Source organism: Mustela erminea, chromosome 3 (assembly GCF_009829155.1).
Source record: "Mustela erminea isolate mMusErm1 chromosome 3, mMusErm1.Pri, whole genome shotgun sequence".
NCBI lineage: Eukaryota > Metazoa > Chordata > Mammalia > Carnivora > Mustelidae > Mustela > Mustela erminea.
Window position 1 is genome coordinate 32,798,452 of NC_045616.1, and position 18,152 is coordinate 32,816,603.

General features: G+C 36.3%; 1 protein-coding gene across 2 annotated transcripts in view; it reads left to right on the forward strand.

Moving 5' to 3' along the window:
* The window catches only part of TMEM232 (transmembrane protein 232), a 284,240-nt gene that overhangs the window by 27,439 nt on the left and 238,649 nt on the right, over positions 1-18,152 (forward strand). For both annotated transcript variants that reach the window (XM_032335576.1, XM_032335577.1), the window contains exons 6-8: positions 12,157-12,268; positions 13,730-13,835; positions 17,430-17,587. In XM_032335576.1, coding sequence (XP_032191467.1) covers positions 12,157-12,268; positions 13,730-13,835; positions 17,430-17,587 — 376 coding nt within the window. The remainder of the gene's footprint in view (positions 1-12,156; positions 12,269-13,729; positions 13,836-17,429; positions 17,588-18,152) is intronic.

The window sequence follows — 18,152 nt, forward strand, 5'->3', positions numbered from 1 at the left end:
ATAGGAATTGCATTAAATGTGTAGATTGCTTTAGGTAGCATAGACATTTTCACAATATTTATTCTTCTAATCCAGGAGCATGGAACATTTTTCCATTTCTCTGTGTCTTCCTCAATTTCTTTCATGAGTACTTTATAGTTTTCTGAGTATAGATCCTGTGCCTCTTTGGTTAGGTTTATTCCTAGGTATCTTATAGTTTTGGGTGCAATTGTAAATGGGATTGACTCCTTAATTTCTCTTTCTTCTGTCTTGCTGTTGGTGTAGAGAAATGCAACTGATTTCTGTGCATTGATTTTATATCCTGACACTTTACTGAATTCCTGTATAAGTTCTAGCAGTTTTGGAGTGGAGTCTTTTGGGTTTTCCACATATAGTATCATATCATCTGCGAAGAGTGATAATTTGACTTCTTCTTTGCTGATTTGGATGCCTTTAATTTCCTTTTGTTGTCTGATTGCTGAGGCAAGGACCTCTAGTACTATGTTGAATAGCAGTGGTGATAATGGACATCCCTGCCGTGTTCCTGACCTTAGCGGAAAGCTTTCCGTTTTTCTCCATTGAGAATGATATTTGCGGTGTGTTTTTCATAGATGGCTTTGATGATATTGAGGTATGTGCCCTCTATCCCTACACTTTGAAGAGTGTTGATCAGGAAGGGATGCTGTACTTTGTCAAGTGCTTTTTCAGCATCTATTAAGAGTATCATATGGTTCTTGTTCTTTCTTGTATTGATGTGTTGTATCACATTAACTGATTTGCGGATGTTGAACCAACCTTGCAGCCCTGGAATAAATCCCACTTGGTCATGGTGAATAATCCTTTTAATGTACTGTTGAATCCTATTGGCTAGTATTTTGTTGAGTATTTTCGCATCTGTGTTCATCAAGGATATTGGTCTATAGCTCTCTTTTTTGATGGGATCCTTGTGTGGTTTGGGGATCAAGGTGATGCTGGCCTCATAAAATGAGTTTGGAAGTTTTCCTTCCATTTCTATTCTTTGGAACAGTTTCAGGAGAATAGGAATTAGTTCTACTTTAAATGTTTGGTAGAATTCCCCCGGGAAGCCATCTGGCCCTGGGCTTTTGTTTGTTTGGAGATTTTTAATGACTGTTTCAATCTCCTTACTGGTTATGGGTCTGTTCAGGCTTTCTATTTCTTCCTGGTTCAGTTGTGGTAGTTTATATGTTTCTAGGAATGCATCCATTTCTTCCAGATTGTTAAATTTGTTGGCGTAGAGTTGCTCATAGTATGTTCTTATAATAGTTTGTATTTCTTTGGTGTTAGTTGTGATCTCTCCTCTTTCACTCATGATTTTATTTATTTGGGTCCTTTCTCTTTTCTTTTTGATAAGTCGGGCCAGGGGTTTATCAATTTTATTAATTCTTTCAAAGAACCAGCTCCTAGTTTTGTTGATTTGTTCTATTGTTTTTTTGGTTTCTATTTCATTGATTTCTGCTCTGATCTTTATGATTTCTCTTCTCCTGCTGGGCTTAGGGTTTCTTTCTTGTTCTTTCTCCAGCTCCTTTAGGTGTAGGGTTAGGATGTGTACCTGAGACCTTTCTTGTTTCTTGAGAAAGGCTTGTACCGCTATATATTTTCCTCTCAGGACTGCCTTTGTTGTGTCCCACAGATTTTGAACCGTTGTATTTTCATTATCATTTGTTTCCATGATTTTTTTCAATTCTTCTTTAATTTCCCGGTTGACCCATTCATTCTTTAGAAGGATGCTGTTTAGTCTCCATGTATTTGGGTTCTTTCCAAACTTCCTTTTGTGGTTGAGTTCTAGCTTCAGAGCATTGTGGTCTGAAAATATGCAGGGAATGATCCCAATCTTTTGATACCGGTTGAGTCCTGATTTAGGACCGAGGATGTGATCTATTCTGGAGAATGTTCCATGTGCACTAGAGAAGAATGTGTATTCTGTTGCTTTGGGATGAAAAGTTCTGAATATATCTGTGATGTCCATCTGGTCCAGTGTGTCATTTAAGGCCTTTATTTCCTTGCTGATCTTTTGCTTGGATGATCTGTCCATTTCAGTGAGGGGAGTGTTAAAGTCCCCTACTATTATTGTATTATTGTTGATGTGTTTCTTTGATTTTGTTATTAATTGGTTTATATAGTTGGCTGCTCCTACGTTGGGGGCATAGATATTTAAAATTGTTAGATCTTCTTGTTGGACAGACCCTTTGAGTATGATATAGTGTCCTTCCTCATCTCTTATTTTAGTCTTTGGCTTAAAATCTAATTGATCTGATATAAGGATTGCCACTCCTGCTTTCTTCTGATGTCCATTAGCATGGTAAATTCTTTTCCACCCCCTCACTTTAAATCTGGAGGTGTCTTCGGGCTTACAATGAGTTCCTTGGAGGCAACATATAGATGGGTTTTGTTTTTTTATCCATTCTGATACCCTGTGTCTTTTGACAGAGGCATAGCCCATTAACATTCAGGGCAACTATTGAGAGACATGAATTTAGTGCCATTGTATTGCCTGTAAGGTGACTGTTACTGTATATGGTCTCTGTTCTTTTCTAATCTATCACTTGTAGGCTCTCTCTTTGCTTAGAGGACCCCTTTCAAGATTTCCTGTAGAGCTGGTTTCGTGTTTGCAAATTCTTTCAGTTTTTGTTTGTCCTGGAAGCTTTTAATCTCTCCTTCTATTTTCAATGATAGCCTAGCTGGATATAGTATTCTTGGCTGCCTGTTTTTCTCGTTTAGTGCTCTGAAAATATCATGCCAGCTCTTTCTGGACTTCCAGGTCTCTGTGGATAAGTCAGCTGCCAATCTAATATTTTTGCCATTGTATGTTACAGACTTCTTTTCCCTGGCTGCTTTCAGGATTTTCTCTTTGTCACTGAGACTTGTAAATTTTACTATTAGGTGACGGCGTGTGGGCCTATTCTTATTGATTTTGAGGGGCATTCTCTGAACCTCCTGAATTTTGATGCTCGTTCCCTTTGCCATATTGGGGAAATTCTCCCCAATATTTCTCTCCAGTATACCTTCTGCTCCCCTCTCTCTTTCTTCTTCTTCTGGAATCCCAATTATTCTAATGTTGTTTCGTCTTATGGTGTCACTTATCTCTCGAATTCTCCCCTCGTGGCCCAGTAGCTGTTTGTCCCTCTTTTGCTCATCTTCTTTATTCTCTGTCATTTGATCTTCTATATCACTAATTCTTTCTTCTGCCTCATTTATCCTAGCAGTGAGAGCCTCCATTTTTGATTGCACCTCATTAATAGCTTTTTTGATTTCAACTCGGTTAGATTTTAGTTCTTTTATTTCTCCAGAAAGGGCTTTTATATCTCTCGAGATGGTTTCTCTATTATCTTCCATGCCTTTTTCGAGCCTGGCTAGAACCTTGAGAATTGTCATTCTGAACTCTAGATCTGACATATTACCAAAGTCTGTATTGATTAGGTCCCTAGCCTTTGGTACTGCTTCTTGTTCTTTTTTTTGTGGTGAATTTTTCCGTCTTGTCATTTTATCCAGATAAGAGTATATGAAGGAGCAAGTAAAATAATAAAAGGGTGGCAATAACCTCAGGAAAATATTGCTTTAACCAAGTCAGAAGAGATCCCAAATCGTGAGGGGGGAGAAAGGGAATAGAAAGAGGTTCAAAAAGGGAGAAAAAAAAAAAAAAGAAAGGAATTAAAAAAAAAAGAAAAGGAATAAAGAAAAATATAAAAAAGAAAAAATATATATATTAGATAAACTAGTTAAAAAACGTTAAAAAAGAAAAGGGTAAAAGTTAAAAAAAATATTTTACCAGAAGGCGAGAAAAAAAACAAAAAATGAAAAAGAAAAAAAATTAAATTAACTGCAAGACTAAAAAAAATCACAGGGAGAAAGCCATGAGTTCCGTGCTTTGCTTTCTCCTCCTCTGGAATTCTGCTGCTCTCCTTGGTATTGAAACCGCACTCCTTGGTAGGTGAACTTGGTCTCGGCTGGATTTCTTGTTGATCTTCTGGGGGAGGGGCCTGGTGTAGTGATTCTCAAGTGTCTTTGCCCCAGGCGGAATTGCACCACCCTTACCAGGGGCCGGGGTGAGTAATCCGCTTGGGTTTGCTTTCAGGAGCTTTTGTTCCCTGAGCGCTTTCCATAGACTTCCGGAGGACGGGAATACAAATGGTGGCCTCCTGGTCTCCGGCCGGAGGAGCCGAGAGCCGGGGCCCCACTCCTCAGTGCGCCCTCAGAGAACAGCGCCCAGTTACTCCCGTCTGCCTGACCTCAGGCCGCGCTCCGAGCTCACCGAGCCTGCGACCGATTCAAGGTAACACCGAGCTGTGAGCTTACTGTCAGCTCTGTCTCTGTAGCCAGCTTTCCCGTTCCAGTATCCGACAGCTCTGTGACACTCAGACACCCCCGATTCTTCTGTGACCCTGCGGGACCTGAGGCCACGCTGACCCCGCGTGGGCTTCGCCCCGGTTTAGCATCTGGAGCGATGTCCCTCAGTGGAACAGACTTTTAAAAGTCCTGATTTTGTGCTCCGTTGCTCCGCCGCTTGCCGGGAGCCGGCCCCTCCCCCCGGAGTCTATCTTCCCGTCGCTTTGGATTCACTTCTCCGCCAGTCCTACCTTTCAGAAAGTGGTTGTTTTTCTGTTTCCAGAATTTCTGTTCTTCTTCTCTTTGATCTGCCGATGGATTTGCAGGTGTTTGCAATCTTTAAGCTATCTAGCTGATCTCCTGGTAGCTGAAGTAGTCTCAGCCTGCTACTTCTCCGCCATCTTGACTCCTCCCCTCTCAGTGAAGTTTTAATGTTTCTTTCTTAGGGGGACTGTGCATCTTTAAGATGTTAGGTTTTATTCCCCTGTATTTGGTATTTTGTATACAATATATGTTTTATGCATTTATTTTTAAATAGATTTTTTTATGTTTCCAGAAGAGAGAAATACAATCGATTTTTATACATTGATTTTACATGCAATTATATTGCTAAATTCTCTTACTGATTCTAAGCATACTTATCTCAGTCTTTATTAAAAAAGAATAAACATTTCAAGATTAAGTATAATTAGGGTCCTCAAACCTTATCTAGCAATTTAATTCTAATTTGTGGTTTTTAAATTTCCACTAGACTTCATTACTAATTAAGTAGTTAATGTTCCTTTATATTTTATTTATTGTTAATCACTTTCCTTGCTTTGCCTTCCTTTTTGCTTCTTAGGCCTTGTTTTTCTTTTGCCAGGCAGATATACAACTTATAAAATTTTAGAACTTTTTGTTGAGAAAAATCTGATCTTGTTAGTCTGAATATACTTTTATTTTATTCTTATTCTTTTGTTTTTTTTTTTTTTAAAGATTTTATTTATTTATTTGAGAGAGAGACAGTGAGAGAGAGCATGAGAGGCGAGAAGGTCAGAGGGAGAAGCAGATTCCCCATGGAGCTGGGAGCCTAATGTGGGACTCTATCCCGGGTCTCCGGGACCATGACCTGAGCCGAAGGCAGTTGCTTAACCAACTGAGCCACCCAGGCGCCCCTTATTCTTATTCTTGAAGGAAATTTAAAACTGAATATAGAATTATCTTTGGTCGGTTATCACTTTTATTCCCTTTCTTTTCCCTCCTCAGCAGACTGATGTCATTCCAGTCATAGTTTCCATTATTGCTGTTGAGACGTTAGGTGAAATTTTGATGCTATTTCTTTAATATTAATTTGTGTCCTCCTACCTTGGGTGCTTTCAAGAATTTCTTATTGTCTTACATTTTCTGCAGTTTTACAATGATGTGTCAGAATGTAATTTTAAAAAATTACTTGCATGGATCTCTCAAACCTTTTAAATCTGAGGACTGTGTCATGATTCCTAAAAAGTTATCAGATATTGTTTCTTCAGAAATTACCTTGACAACTCATTTTCTCTCCTTCTGAGAATTTTTACTAAATGTGTATTAGATCATCTCATTGTATTTTTTACCTTCTCCTCTTTCATCTCCATTTTCTTTTTTTGTCTCTTTTTACTGTACTTTGAATAGTTTATTCTGATATGTGACATTTTCCTTGTGACTACTTCTCGTTACCCAATTTACCCACTGAGTTTTAAATCTGCCTGGAGTGTAGCTCTGCATTAAGACTAATCTCAGCAACACACACAAATGCACACACATGTTTTTCCATTCTTTTTACTTTTCTGCTGAGCACCATAGCAGCCTTCTCTACAGCTCCCTGGGGTTGGGAAGAATGGACTGGGATTAGTTCTGATTCCTTTTACCTTAAGCATTTAGTTAGGCAATGTGGAGGGAGTCCAAGTTTCCTGGTCACTTAGAAAACATATCTGGTCTTGTCTCCATTGCCCCTTGTACCAAGGGAAACCAGATTCTGTTTCTGGCACCAGCTGTTTGAGATGAAGCAGAGAACTTGAATGAAGGAACATAACCTTTATTTTTCTTCTTAGGTGTCACATGAATTGTCATATGCCTCATATTGTATTTGCTTCACGTATTCTTCCTTAAAGCATGCGTTTTTGCAGGCCTAGTGTGGATTCCGTTAGAGACACAGTTAGGGCTCCCTGTAAATCCTTCAGATGAGGTACTGAAGTCTATTCCAGACCAAAGAGAAAATCACACAATCTTACAATGGATTACTTGGTTCAGAGTATACTATTTTGTTACGATTTTCTTCTTAACTAAGTTTATTTTATTGTGTGTAGTCTATTGCTTTTTCTACTTCATCTCAGAGATGGAGAAGACTGGAAGATTTTGAAGACTTACATCAAATACATACATTTATTTTAGCTGACTGGAAAGAATAAAAGGGAATGTAAGTCTTACATTAGGAAGATTTAGTCAAGCTATTAGATTATTTTACATCTTTCTCACAGAAGCAGCTATTTTTTTTATATTTGGGAGGCTCTAGTCTTCAAAGTTTCCTAAAATGTTAATAAACCTGAAATTTTTCCTTTTTATTAATGTTTTTGACACTTTTATAGTTAGAAAATGTGCTCTACAAATACATGCTCTAAATATTTTAAAATGCTCTATATGTACATATCTATATAATGTTACTGATTTTGATAAACATACATTTATAATACAATATAGCATTGTAGTATGGGCTATAAATGTACGTTGTCAGCAGCAAGAAGAAACTTTTCTAGACTTACATTTATATTCTGGTCATTTTTTTATTTTATCTATAGTATGTTTCTCATTTATCTGAATTATTATAAGCCTTTAGTGAAATTATAAATGGTTAAGACCTTGTAATCAGGTCTGTTAATTTTAACCCGAGACATCTATATTATCACGTTTGGGGATGGCTACAGATGATTTAGCCAAAAATATGGTGACTTAGGATCTGGATGGCCATAAAGAGCATGAACACATGCAATTAAATGTAGCTTCTTTTAGAATGTATTACCCCAAATGAGAGATCAGTAGCTACTGATGAGAATATCTGTACAAAGTATGTAGAGTCTTGCAAAATCATAGAAATCATAGTCTTCTTATATTGGGGCTTATATCACTGTCTTAGCCCACGTCTCTAGAAGGCAGAATATGAGAAGAGGATTAAAATTCTAATGATTTATTTGGGGTCAAATAAATGCAAAGTCAATGCACTAAATATTAAAAAAAAAAAGGAAAATGATGCAGGAAACCTTGCTGCATTACTACCTGGAGCACTAAATCACAACTTGGCAAAATGAAATATAGCGGACAGATCCATACTTGGTATGATGGTACTCATTGAGGCATGGTATCAGGAAGAAGCCACATCTCCTAGTCCATGGAATGGAGAAATGAGAAGGGTTATTCATCTCATCTGTTGCTTTTTGTCTAGCATTTTCCTTGGTCAAGATTCATTACATAGGTGCTAACTCATCCATACTTCCAGTTTGTGTCATCCAGCACATGGCTACTCCAAATGTAGAAGAGGAGGGACAGCTCACTCTTTGGGCCATAAAGATCATGCAGGCAGGAATCAAGTGAATCTGAAACTGTACAGTATTCATGTCCAATACAGGCACTAATCATGACCTTACAGTTTTGTATTTTGCAGAATGTTTTCAGATAACAGATTTTTGTTATCCCTAAACTCAACTCAGTATTAGTAATTCATTAGTGAAATTACTCTTTTTTTAAAAAAAAGATTTATCTATTTATTTGAGAGAGGGAGAGTGAGAGAGAACACGAGTGGAGGGAGGGGTAGAGGGAGGGTGAGAAAGATCTGAAGCAAACTCTGCACTGAGCATGGAGCCCTACACAGGGCTTGATCTCATGACTATGAGATCATGACCTAGCTGAAATTGGTCACTTAGCCAACTGAGCCACATAGGCACCCTGTAAAACCACTCTTGAAGATTTCCACAGACTTTCTAAACATTAGCTCTAATGATCTCTTTGTCCTTAGTTTTGATATTCCTGCAGATGTGTATTTTTGGTCTTTATCTTCATTCTGTTCTTTGGTATTTTGGTCTTTATCTTCATTCTGTTCTTTGGTATCCCAGTCTAGAATTGCTTGTTTGCATGGAACAGGCACATTTTATTTACCTTTACTAGCTGAAACATAGACATACAGGTACACCTAACTGCAAGAAAGAATCTTTTCATAAGAAAAAGGAGAATAAACACTGATGTAGGCATCTATGAAGCTCTGCCATAGATCACTCTTCAATGCCATTTATGTTTGTTCTCAACCCAGAATTTCCATCTTCATTTCCTATCTTGATTTTAAGGATTCTGTCTATGCTGGGTTAAAATTCTTATTTTTTCTTATTTCTTCTCCTTGGTCCTGTTTGTATTAGTTAGGATAAATTTGAAAAAACTATAGAAAGAAACTTCTAATTTCAGTGGCTTATATCAGATAGAAATGTATTATCTGACATAAAAAGTCAGTGGATCAAGGCTGACAGGACAGCTCTGCTTTTGGGGTCAGTGAGAAACTCAGGACCCTCATTATCTCATAGGGTGTTGTACTCATCTCCCTAAACAAAGCTGATTCAGCACTGTGTCTTTGTTCCAGTTCACAGGAAGGAGAAAAAAGCATCATTCTAGAGAAAATGGTATGTCTTTAAGTTAGAGGTGACCTGAAATTTGCATATATTACATTTGCTCATATCCCACTGGCTTGGCCATGTGCCCATATCTAGCAGCCAGAAAGACTGGGAAATATAGAGTAGCTAGGTGATCATATGCCAAAGAAAAGGCAGAGAAAGAATTTTGAAAGGACAGTCGCTGTTCTGTCATGTTCTAGTTCTTCACTGTTCAAGGTGTAGCTCAAGTGCCATTTCTGCAAAGAAGCTTTTTTTTTGAACCTTTAACCAAAAACAGTATTGCTTATAACTAACAGTCATTCAGCACTTGATATGTATCAGGAACTAGACTTTGTGTTCTGATTTGATACTTCCCAGAATTCTACAAGATTTTCTCCTCATTTCCACATATGCAAAATGATAGTTCACACAGGTTAAGTTATTAAGCAAAGACTATATGTCTAGGAATCGTTGGAATCATGATTTCTACTTCTAAATCCTACAGGATTTTTTTTTTAGTACATTTTTTGTTGCATCTCATTCCCCTTCCAAATTGGGAACTTTCTGAGGTTGAATCTGATTTCTCCTCTCTCCCTTATTGTGTATAGCAAAATATCTTGTGTGTAAGATCTCTTAAATATTTACTAAACAAATGAGTTGTCAGCTAAAAAAAAGTTCTGATAAATAGTTTAGGTATGTTATTAAAATAATGTATATTTTCTCTATATGTAAAATGAGAATGATGCTCTTTATTTACTATCTATTCCACAGACTGCACTTATATACTTACAATACATTACATTTATTTTTGAAGAAAGTAGAATGTGTGAAGAAGTTTGAATGTGGGAAGCCAAAGTATATTTTCTATTCAAATGCCTATATTTACTCTTTAAAGTGTCTTTTTTGCTTCTTAGGTGTTATTTGTATATCATTATATGATAATTTGTGTAATGAACTCGATTTCTTTGTGATGGGCTAGACATGGTTCAAATAGCTATATTTATTTCCCACTAAATATTTACTGACATGAGCTATGGGACACCAATTAAGGGATTCAGTATCTATACAGAAAGCTGAAAGGCATTCACTTTCCATGTTTTCAAAGATTCCTTATCTTCTTGTAATTCCCACAGCACTTTGTACAAATGGGACGATTAAAGCTATTTTGGGCTCTTCATGAGCATCAAAGAAATGTCATCCCAGATGACTATCAAGAAAGAATTTTCAGCCAGCCTACACTGTATCTATCTAAGCAGATGTCTCCATGGGCAAGAGTGAGATAGAGAACACGAAATCAAGAATGAAATGACTAATTTCAAAATGCCCAGTTCTAGCAAAGCTTGTGCATGCTAACACCTCAACTATTCCTCTGTTTTACTACAAGCTCCATGAGGGAAGGGTTTTTTATTTCATTCTTGTATCCCCACTTTAAAGTCTAATAGGAGACGGTCAACATCTCTGCTTATTCTGTGATTGTTAAGGCACCATTACTTTTACATACATCTGTCTCCTCAATAGGACTGTGAATTATGCAGGGGCAAAAATCTGATTTTTATTCATGTATTTTTTCCCTGTATCCCACAAAACAACTAACTCAGTAAATTCTGAATATAGTAAGTTGTTACAAAAATGTGTTTTATTCTTCTGGACCGCTCGTCCTGATAGCATGACTCTAACAGTTATTTGACCACACAAATAAACAACTCATTGATTCTACTACTTATTCACTATTCCTCTGATATCACTTTTTTAAAAAATATTTTATTTATTTATTTGACAGAGATCACAAGTAGGCAGAGAGAGAGGAAGGGAAGCAGGCTCCTCACTGAACAGAGAGCCCAATGTTCCTGATCCCAGGAACCTGAGATCATGACCTGAGCTGAAGGCAGCAGCTTTAACCCACTGAGCCACCCAGTGGCTCTGATATCTCTTTTGATCCCATGCCCATCTTAAATCCTGTGGTATATCATTATAATCACTCTACTCATTCTCTTACATACACTGTCAACTTACTTTTCCTACTTCTCTTTGAAATACTTGTTTACTCTCTCTGCACTTTCCCCAGGGGTTCCTTTCTATTTTCAAGGCTTTAAATACCACATGTGTCTTTAATGACTCAATAATGACTCCAAAATTGATGTATCTAGACTGAACTTTTCCCCCTGAAATTCAAACTCATTTATCTGTCTATTCTCTGTCTCTACTAGGATGGCTATGGTCATCTCAAATGTAATATATCCAATACTGAACTTATTCTCTACCCTCACCCCAAATCTGCTTCTGCACCAATCTTCCCCTTCTCAGAAAATTGCAGTTCCATCCTTCCAGTTATTCAGTTCAATCATGACTCTTTTCTTTTTTTTTTTCTCTCTCTCATGCCTAATTTCTAATTCTTTAGGCAGTTTAATTGGAGCTAATGTCAAAACATAGCCATTACCCAATCTCTTCTTTTTACTGACATTGCTGTCTTCTTGATCTAAGCCACTACTGCATCTCACCTAAGTATACATGTGCCTCCTTCCATGCTACCTCCCACCTTTCCACACTCCAGATCTCAATAGACATTGGAATGAGCCTGTTAAAACCTAAGCTGAATCATGACACTCCTCTTATCAAAACCCTGCAATAACTTCTCATCTCATCCAGAGTTAATCTGATACTTGTCACCTCTCTGACCTTGCCACATACATCTTTCCTCCTTTGCTCATTTTACTGCTGCCCCAGTTGCATTTCACTTGCATGAAGGGAATAAAAATTTAGCTTAAATTGAACCAACACTGTTATATGAGAGGAGATAAATCAGTCTTCAACATAATCGGAACTGTGCTGGGTTTTACCTATGAAGAAGGCATATGCCAACAAGACTTCTGGCAACCATTTCAGAAACTCTTCTTTTAGAAGCTACAAAATTCTTTTACATCATGAGAATTGTTTCTTAATCCAAGAGTATGATTAGATAAATCACACGTGTGTGTGTGTGTGTGTGTGTGTGTGTGTGTATATATATACATATATATATGTATATATATATTATGTATTTATCTTACTGATTTCTCTGTATGTGTATGAAACATTTTTATTAAGGTAAGGTACTTTTTTAAAAGAAAATAGTTACGCTTAGCCCCTAGAAATTGACTAATTAAAATTTGGGAACTATTAGCTATAATTGTTGATTTGTTTTTTGGTTTAGTCCATCATTTTCAATCACAAAAGAATTCATCTTGAGATTCAACCAAGCAAGAAATCCAAAAGAGAAAGAAGAGTTGTTGGACCTAGCTAGAAAAACCATTCTCAGATGTAAGGTAATAGTACACTATTTGATTATTTAATATATGGACTTTCTGTTCTAGTTGGTGGGTGGTTACATGTTCTAAAATATCAAAAGTAAAAATAAGAAATAACTTTTTAAAGTCATTAAGTATCATTAAAGATATTAATTCAAAGTAAAATTAAAGCTGATAACCAGATAATTCAATGTAAAAGGGCTTTTTAGGTGAAGATTCTCCACAAATTATTGAAGAATATAGTTAGCTGTTGATACTAGTCCAGGAGCTCACCACAAAATATGAAAGGCTGGCAAATAAATTTTTGATTATGATAATTCCACTTTTTCCTTAAAAAAAAAAAAAAAGGTTGACTGAGATATCATGTGTCCCAAAGAAGAAAGGAAGCTTCCCTAAACCTTCACAGTACATACATGATATACTCTGTTCTCTCTCTATAACTATTCACCGAACTTATAGAAAATACATTCTTTAACAGTATGCATTAGCTTCCAAATTTTCAAACACGTATCAAAACAGAACACGAAGTGAAATAAGTCCTTGTTTTGCTCTTCTTACATTAGATCCAGTTTGTGTTAGGCAGAGAAGTAATATACATATTACCAAATATACATATACCATATACATATATATTTGGTATATGTATATATACATATGGTACATATCTACCATATTACCAATATAACGTAATATAAAAAATGAAATAAAAGTTGCACAGAACTGAAGCATATATTAAGCCATCTTTTTTGTTGTGGTAGTGGTGATTTCCCAGCATTCCACTTCACTGTTGCTCACATATGTTACAGTTTTGAAAAAATTTGATTAGAAGAAGAATATTCTTCTGGCAAGTATGCATGCTGAGAGGTGCTAGCACATACATTCATCAGTGAGCTTCTGTCCAATTGTCCAACTGCTCCCTGGGGAAGCCCCAGGAGTGGGCCCATTAAGGGAAGAGTAGCAATCTTGGTGTCTGTCTCAGGTTCATTAATTTCAGTTCATTCACAGGGAAGTAGCCAGAGTTTTCCAGAAAATTGGCATGAAGCTAATTTCTGTTGAATCACATTCAATATACTTTTCCTTCTAGAATCAGAGATGCATTTTCTGGGTTGGATAATGAGGTAGAAATAATTCCTTCAGAGTAAAGAGTGAGTAAAGAATGAGAATTATTAAAAAAAAAAAAAAAAAAAAAAAAAAAAAAAAAAAAGAATGAGAATTATTTTTAACAAATAACTAGTTATATAACTCAGAATATTAACAAGCATCCTTTACATTTTAGCACAATACAATTTACATAAAATATCAAAAAATAAAATTGATATAAACAAAAATACAAAGTTTTATATAGACTAGCTATAGAGCATAGCCTCATAGAGTGACTTTCAGAATATAACTAATGAATAATCAAAATAAGTAAACTAGTAAATAAATTTGTAAGAAGCTATACATTTTGGTTTGCCTTTTCATGCTTACTCATAACAGAGAAAATTGGGTCTCAAAACCTTAGGCTCTGGGAAGCATGTGCATCTTCCTACTGCATGGACGGAAGTAATATATCTAGCTCAGTGCAAAGGAGAAATCCAAGATGGTATGTACTCTTACTAAGCTCTTCTTAGTTACCCTGAATGTTTTCTAGATTAGCATAAAAGGTATAGCTTGTGACCTTTACTATTTAGAAATTGTGCAAGAGCCAAGGAAAATTCGCTGTTCTATATTGAAATATCTGGTAATGTTTCACTATGAAAGCTCCTTTTGTAATTTTGGATTTATGAATTTGACTGCTCAACTTTTTAATTACAAAATTGTTTTAAAAACTTTTGTTCAGAACAGTCTTCATTACTTTTTTCTAAAATTAGTAACTAATTAAAAAGTAATATAAAATGTCATTGAAGTGATTTTCAATTACAATAGGCACTATACTTTAGAGAAACTTGTTTTGGCATTTTATAATTCTTACTCATAAAATGTTAACCAAATGGTCCTTTGTTTTTCACTTATTTTAAACAGCCATTTTACTCATTACGTTTTCATTTATCACTTCTCATTTATATGTCTCCTTCCAAACCATCCTCCAACCAATCTAAAAAAGAAATTAAAAAACATTGTTTTTCAAGAGGTAAAATTCCTTTTATCATGAATTTTATGTGGATGCCTTTTAAAATGAGCTTTAGAATGTTAACCATATGAAGTCAGAGAGTAGTTCTCCATGTAAACTGAGTTTTGTAGGGCTAACTGGGAGGTTTCAAGCAACAGGACGAGTAAGAACAATTCTGTATTTAACTTGTCTTTATGGCATTCTGATCACAGTGCTATCCACAGCCTGACCTCTATTAAATGTTTAAACGATATTGAAGTAAACACCCCTCGCTTATGAACAACCAGTAGCTACTTGTTTTTCTTTGGCCATTAAACCTTTTTGTTTAGGTGTCCTGCAGTCGTGTGATTCAGAAGAGGGCAGGCCCTTGCAGCCTGGGTGTAGTGTGGGTGGTGGGGTGGAGGGCTGGGCAGTGAGTCTTGGGTGATCTAAACGAATCATGGATATTCCCATTGGCTTGCCAGTGATTAGATTAGGAGTGGTCAAAGGAGCTGGTCCTAACCAGAGATATAAAAGCAGGTCTATTTCAAGTACTTTTTGTTGAGTTGCTTTTGAAAAAGATAGACCCGGGAAGAAAGCATCTCTTTCCTCCCTATGTCTTTTGATGTGTCTCTAAATGGCTTGGCAAGAGAAAGATGCCTGGAGCTTGTGTGGTCATCCCTGTTACCATGTACATCAGAAGAACTAGAAAATGAAAGAAAAATGCTTATAGAGGGCAGGTATATGATCCAGCCCTACAGTCTTTCCATCTGTGATCTTGTGAAATAATAAACATACTTATTTTAAAGACGGTTTCTTTGCATTTCCTGTTACACACAGCCAAAAGCTTTTTCGTTCTTCAAGATACTGAACTCCAAATAAAAACCCTAAATATAAATTCTTAGTAACAGCTCCACAACTGAAAAACCTCCACATCTGTGTCTTGCAAATCTCTTGTCTGCTCCTCATTCTATAGTTCACTCTCCATGCAGCAGTGATCATACTAAAGCTTAAATCTTTTCTAGTGCCTTCTGATTATGCTTTAAAGAAGCCCTGACTACAAGGCTCTGTATGATCTTATTCCTGGCTGCCTTCCCTTCTTATTCATTACGATTCATTATGCTCTAGCCATACTGATCTCTTTTCTATTCCTTGGATGTGTTAAGGCTTTTCCTTCCTCTGGTCCCTGCATTTGCTCTTCTTTTTAGATATTTACATGACAGCCCTTCAGAAGCCCTTCTTTGTAGTTTTCTCTAGGGCCTTAGCTCTGTGTTCTTTCTCATTCATCTCTGAGGGGTCCTATTTCCTCTGCCTTGATTTTCTAGGTTTTCCACTCTTCTCTTTATAGCACTTATCTTTAGCACTATCTTTTTTTTTTTTTTTAAACTGATGGGGGAGGCTTAGTCTTTTTATTTTTCATTTTTTTAAAAGAAAAAGTAATTAGGATGTATTTTGTGAGGCAGATTTACAACACTATAGGTCATGATTAAGAAGAAAAGAAAGGGAAAAAACACAAAACCAATAACCACATCTAAAAAAAGAAGATCATAGTCTTAGGAGTTAATTTAACTTAGAGGAACTTTTCAATTACCTCCTGTTAGCTGTACCAGTAGTGATAATATGTCTGATTCAAATTCAATTATTTTTTCCAAAAATCTCTTGGTTCAGACAAATTCTCATATTTGCAGGTTCATTTGCTGTCATTTTTTTTTTTTAAATGTCTTTTCAGTGTATTCATTGTTTTTGTACCACACCCAGTGCTCCATGCAATACGTGCCCTCTCCAGTACCCACCACCTGGCTCCTCCAACCTCCCATCCTCCCACCCCTTCAAAACCCTCAGGTTATTTTTCAGAGTCCATAGTCTGTCATGGTTCACCTCCCTTTCCAATTTCCCTCAACTCCCTCTCCTCTCCATCTCCCCATGTCCTCCATGTTATTTGTTATGCTCCACAAATAAGTGAAACCATATCATAATTGACTCTCTCTGCTTGGCTTATTTCACTCAGCATAATCTCTTCCAGTCCCATCCATGTTGCTACATTCTTTCTGATGGAGGCATAATACTCCATAGTGTATATGGGCCACATCTTCCTTATCCATTCGTCTTGGTTCTTTCCACAGTTTGGCGACCTATAAACATTGGGGTACAGATGGCCCTTCTTTTCACTACATCTGTATCTTTGGTGTAAATACCCAGGAGTGCAATTGCAGGGTAATAGGGAAGCTCTATTTTTAATTTCTTGAGGAATCTCCACACTGTTCTCCAAAGTGGCTGCACCAGCTTGCATTCCCACCAACAGTGTAAGAGGGTTCCCCTTTCTCCACATCCTCTCCAACACACACTGTTTCCTGTCTTGCTAATTTTGGCCATTCTAACTGGTGTAAGGTGGTATCTCAATGTGGTTTTAATTTGAATCTCCTTAATGGCTAGTGATGATGAACATTTTTTCATGTGTCTGATAGCCATTTGTATGTCTTCATTGGAGAAGTGTCTGTTCATATCTTCTGCCCATTTTTTGATATGATTATCTGTTTTGTGTGTGTTGAGTCTGAGAAGTTCTTTATAGATCTTGGATATCAACCTTTCTTTTATCACCCAGTTCTGCCTCATTTCCCCATTATTATTTGTATGGCCTTGTGATCTATTTTGTGTTGGCTGGAACAGCTGGAGCTCCTTGGGCATCTCTCTCTCTCTCTTCTACCTCTAGCTCTGTAGTCTCTCCAATTTAGTGACTTCTGAGTTATTAGATTTCCTAAGTGGCAGCTACGTGTTCCAAAGCTAGAATCTTGAGAAAGAGATCCAAGTGGCAGCTCTATTGCCTTTTCTGATCTAGCATTTTATTGGTTAAAGCAGTCACAAGACCTACTCATGTTCAAGAGGAAAGGGATATAGATTTCACCTTTTTTTTTTTTTTTTTTTAGATTTCACTTCTTAATGGAAGGGGTGTCAAAGAATTTGTAAATATTTAACATTTAAATTTTTTAATATTTTAAAAACCACAGTCTGGTCTTGGTGACAATAAATAGTTAATTGTAAGGCTTAATTGTAGCATGCAGACAAAAGCAAGATCTTCAAATTGTGGTTTCTACCTTTTTAATATTTCAGAAGCTTTAAATATGCTTTATGCTTCCCTGGACCATGCTTCCTTTGATTATGATCATCTGCCTACCTTATTTTTTGTTGCGGAATCAGTTTTATATAGACTCTGTTGTGATGCATTACAAAAGACATACTTATATTCAGTTGAAATAAAGCTGATAAAGGTACGTTTTAAAATATTCTAAATATGTTTTAATTGCTACACATACTACATGTAGTTACATGACAGTTGCTTTAGGATCTAAACAGACCATTTGGTTTTATTATGGAACATTCTCTTGTTTGGTAGTTTATTTTAATCTCCTTTAAATGTAGATAATACATTATTACTTGATATCCAAATGAAGGTAGTTTGGGAAAATATGATTTCACCAACTATGTAAGAAAATAATATATAATTAAGGTCAAGTTTATATGAATGTCTGCATATGTGTAACTTTTCTCTTTTCTATTTTAAATATTTTAAAATGCCACTTTCCATTTAAAAATGTCAACAGATAACCTTAACTAGTTGCCCAGTTTGAGAAGATGAGTTGTTCTCTCAGTATTATGTGTCATCTAGAGCCATAAGATGGGAAAATATCTTCATGGGGTGCATGTTTTATAAGGTCTTGGACGACATATAGTTCTATTCCCTGTGATGATCATGGTTGCCAGTTGCAAAATTTATTATGAGTCAGAAAAATTTAGGTTAAGTAGTGGTTTTATTGCAAAGAAAATAAAGAAAAG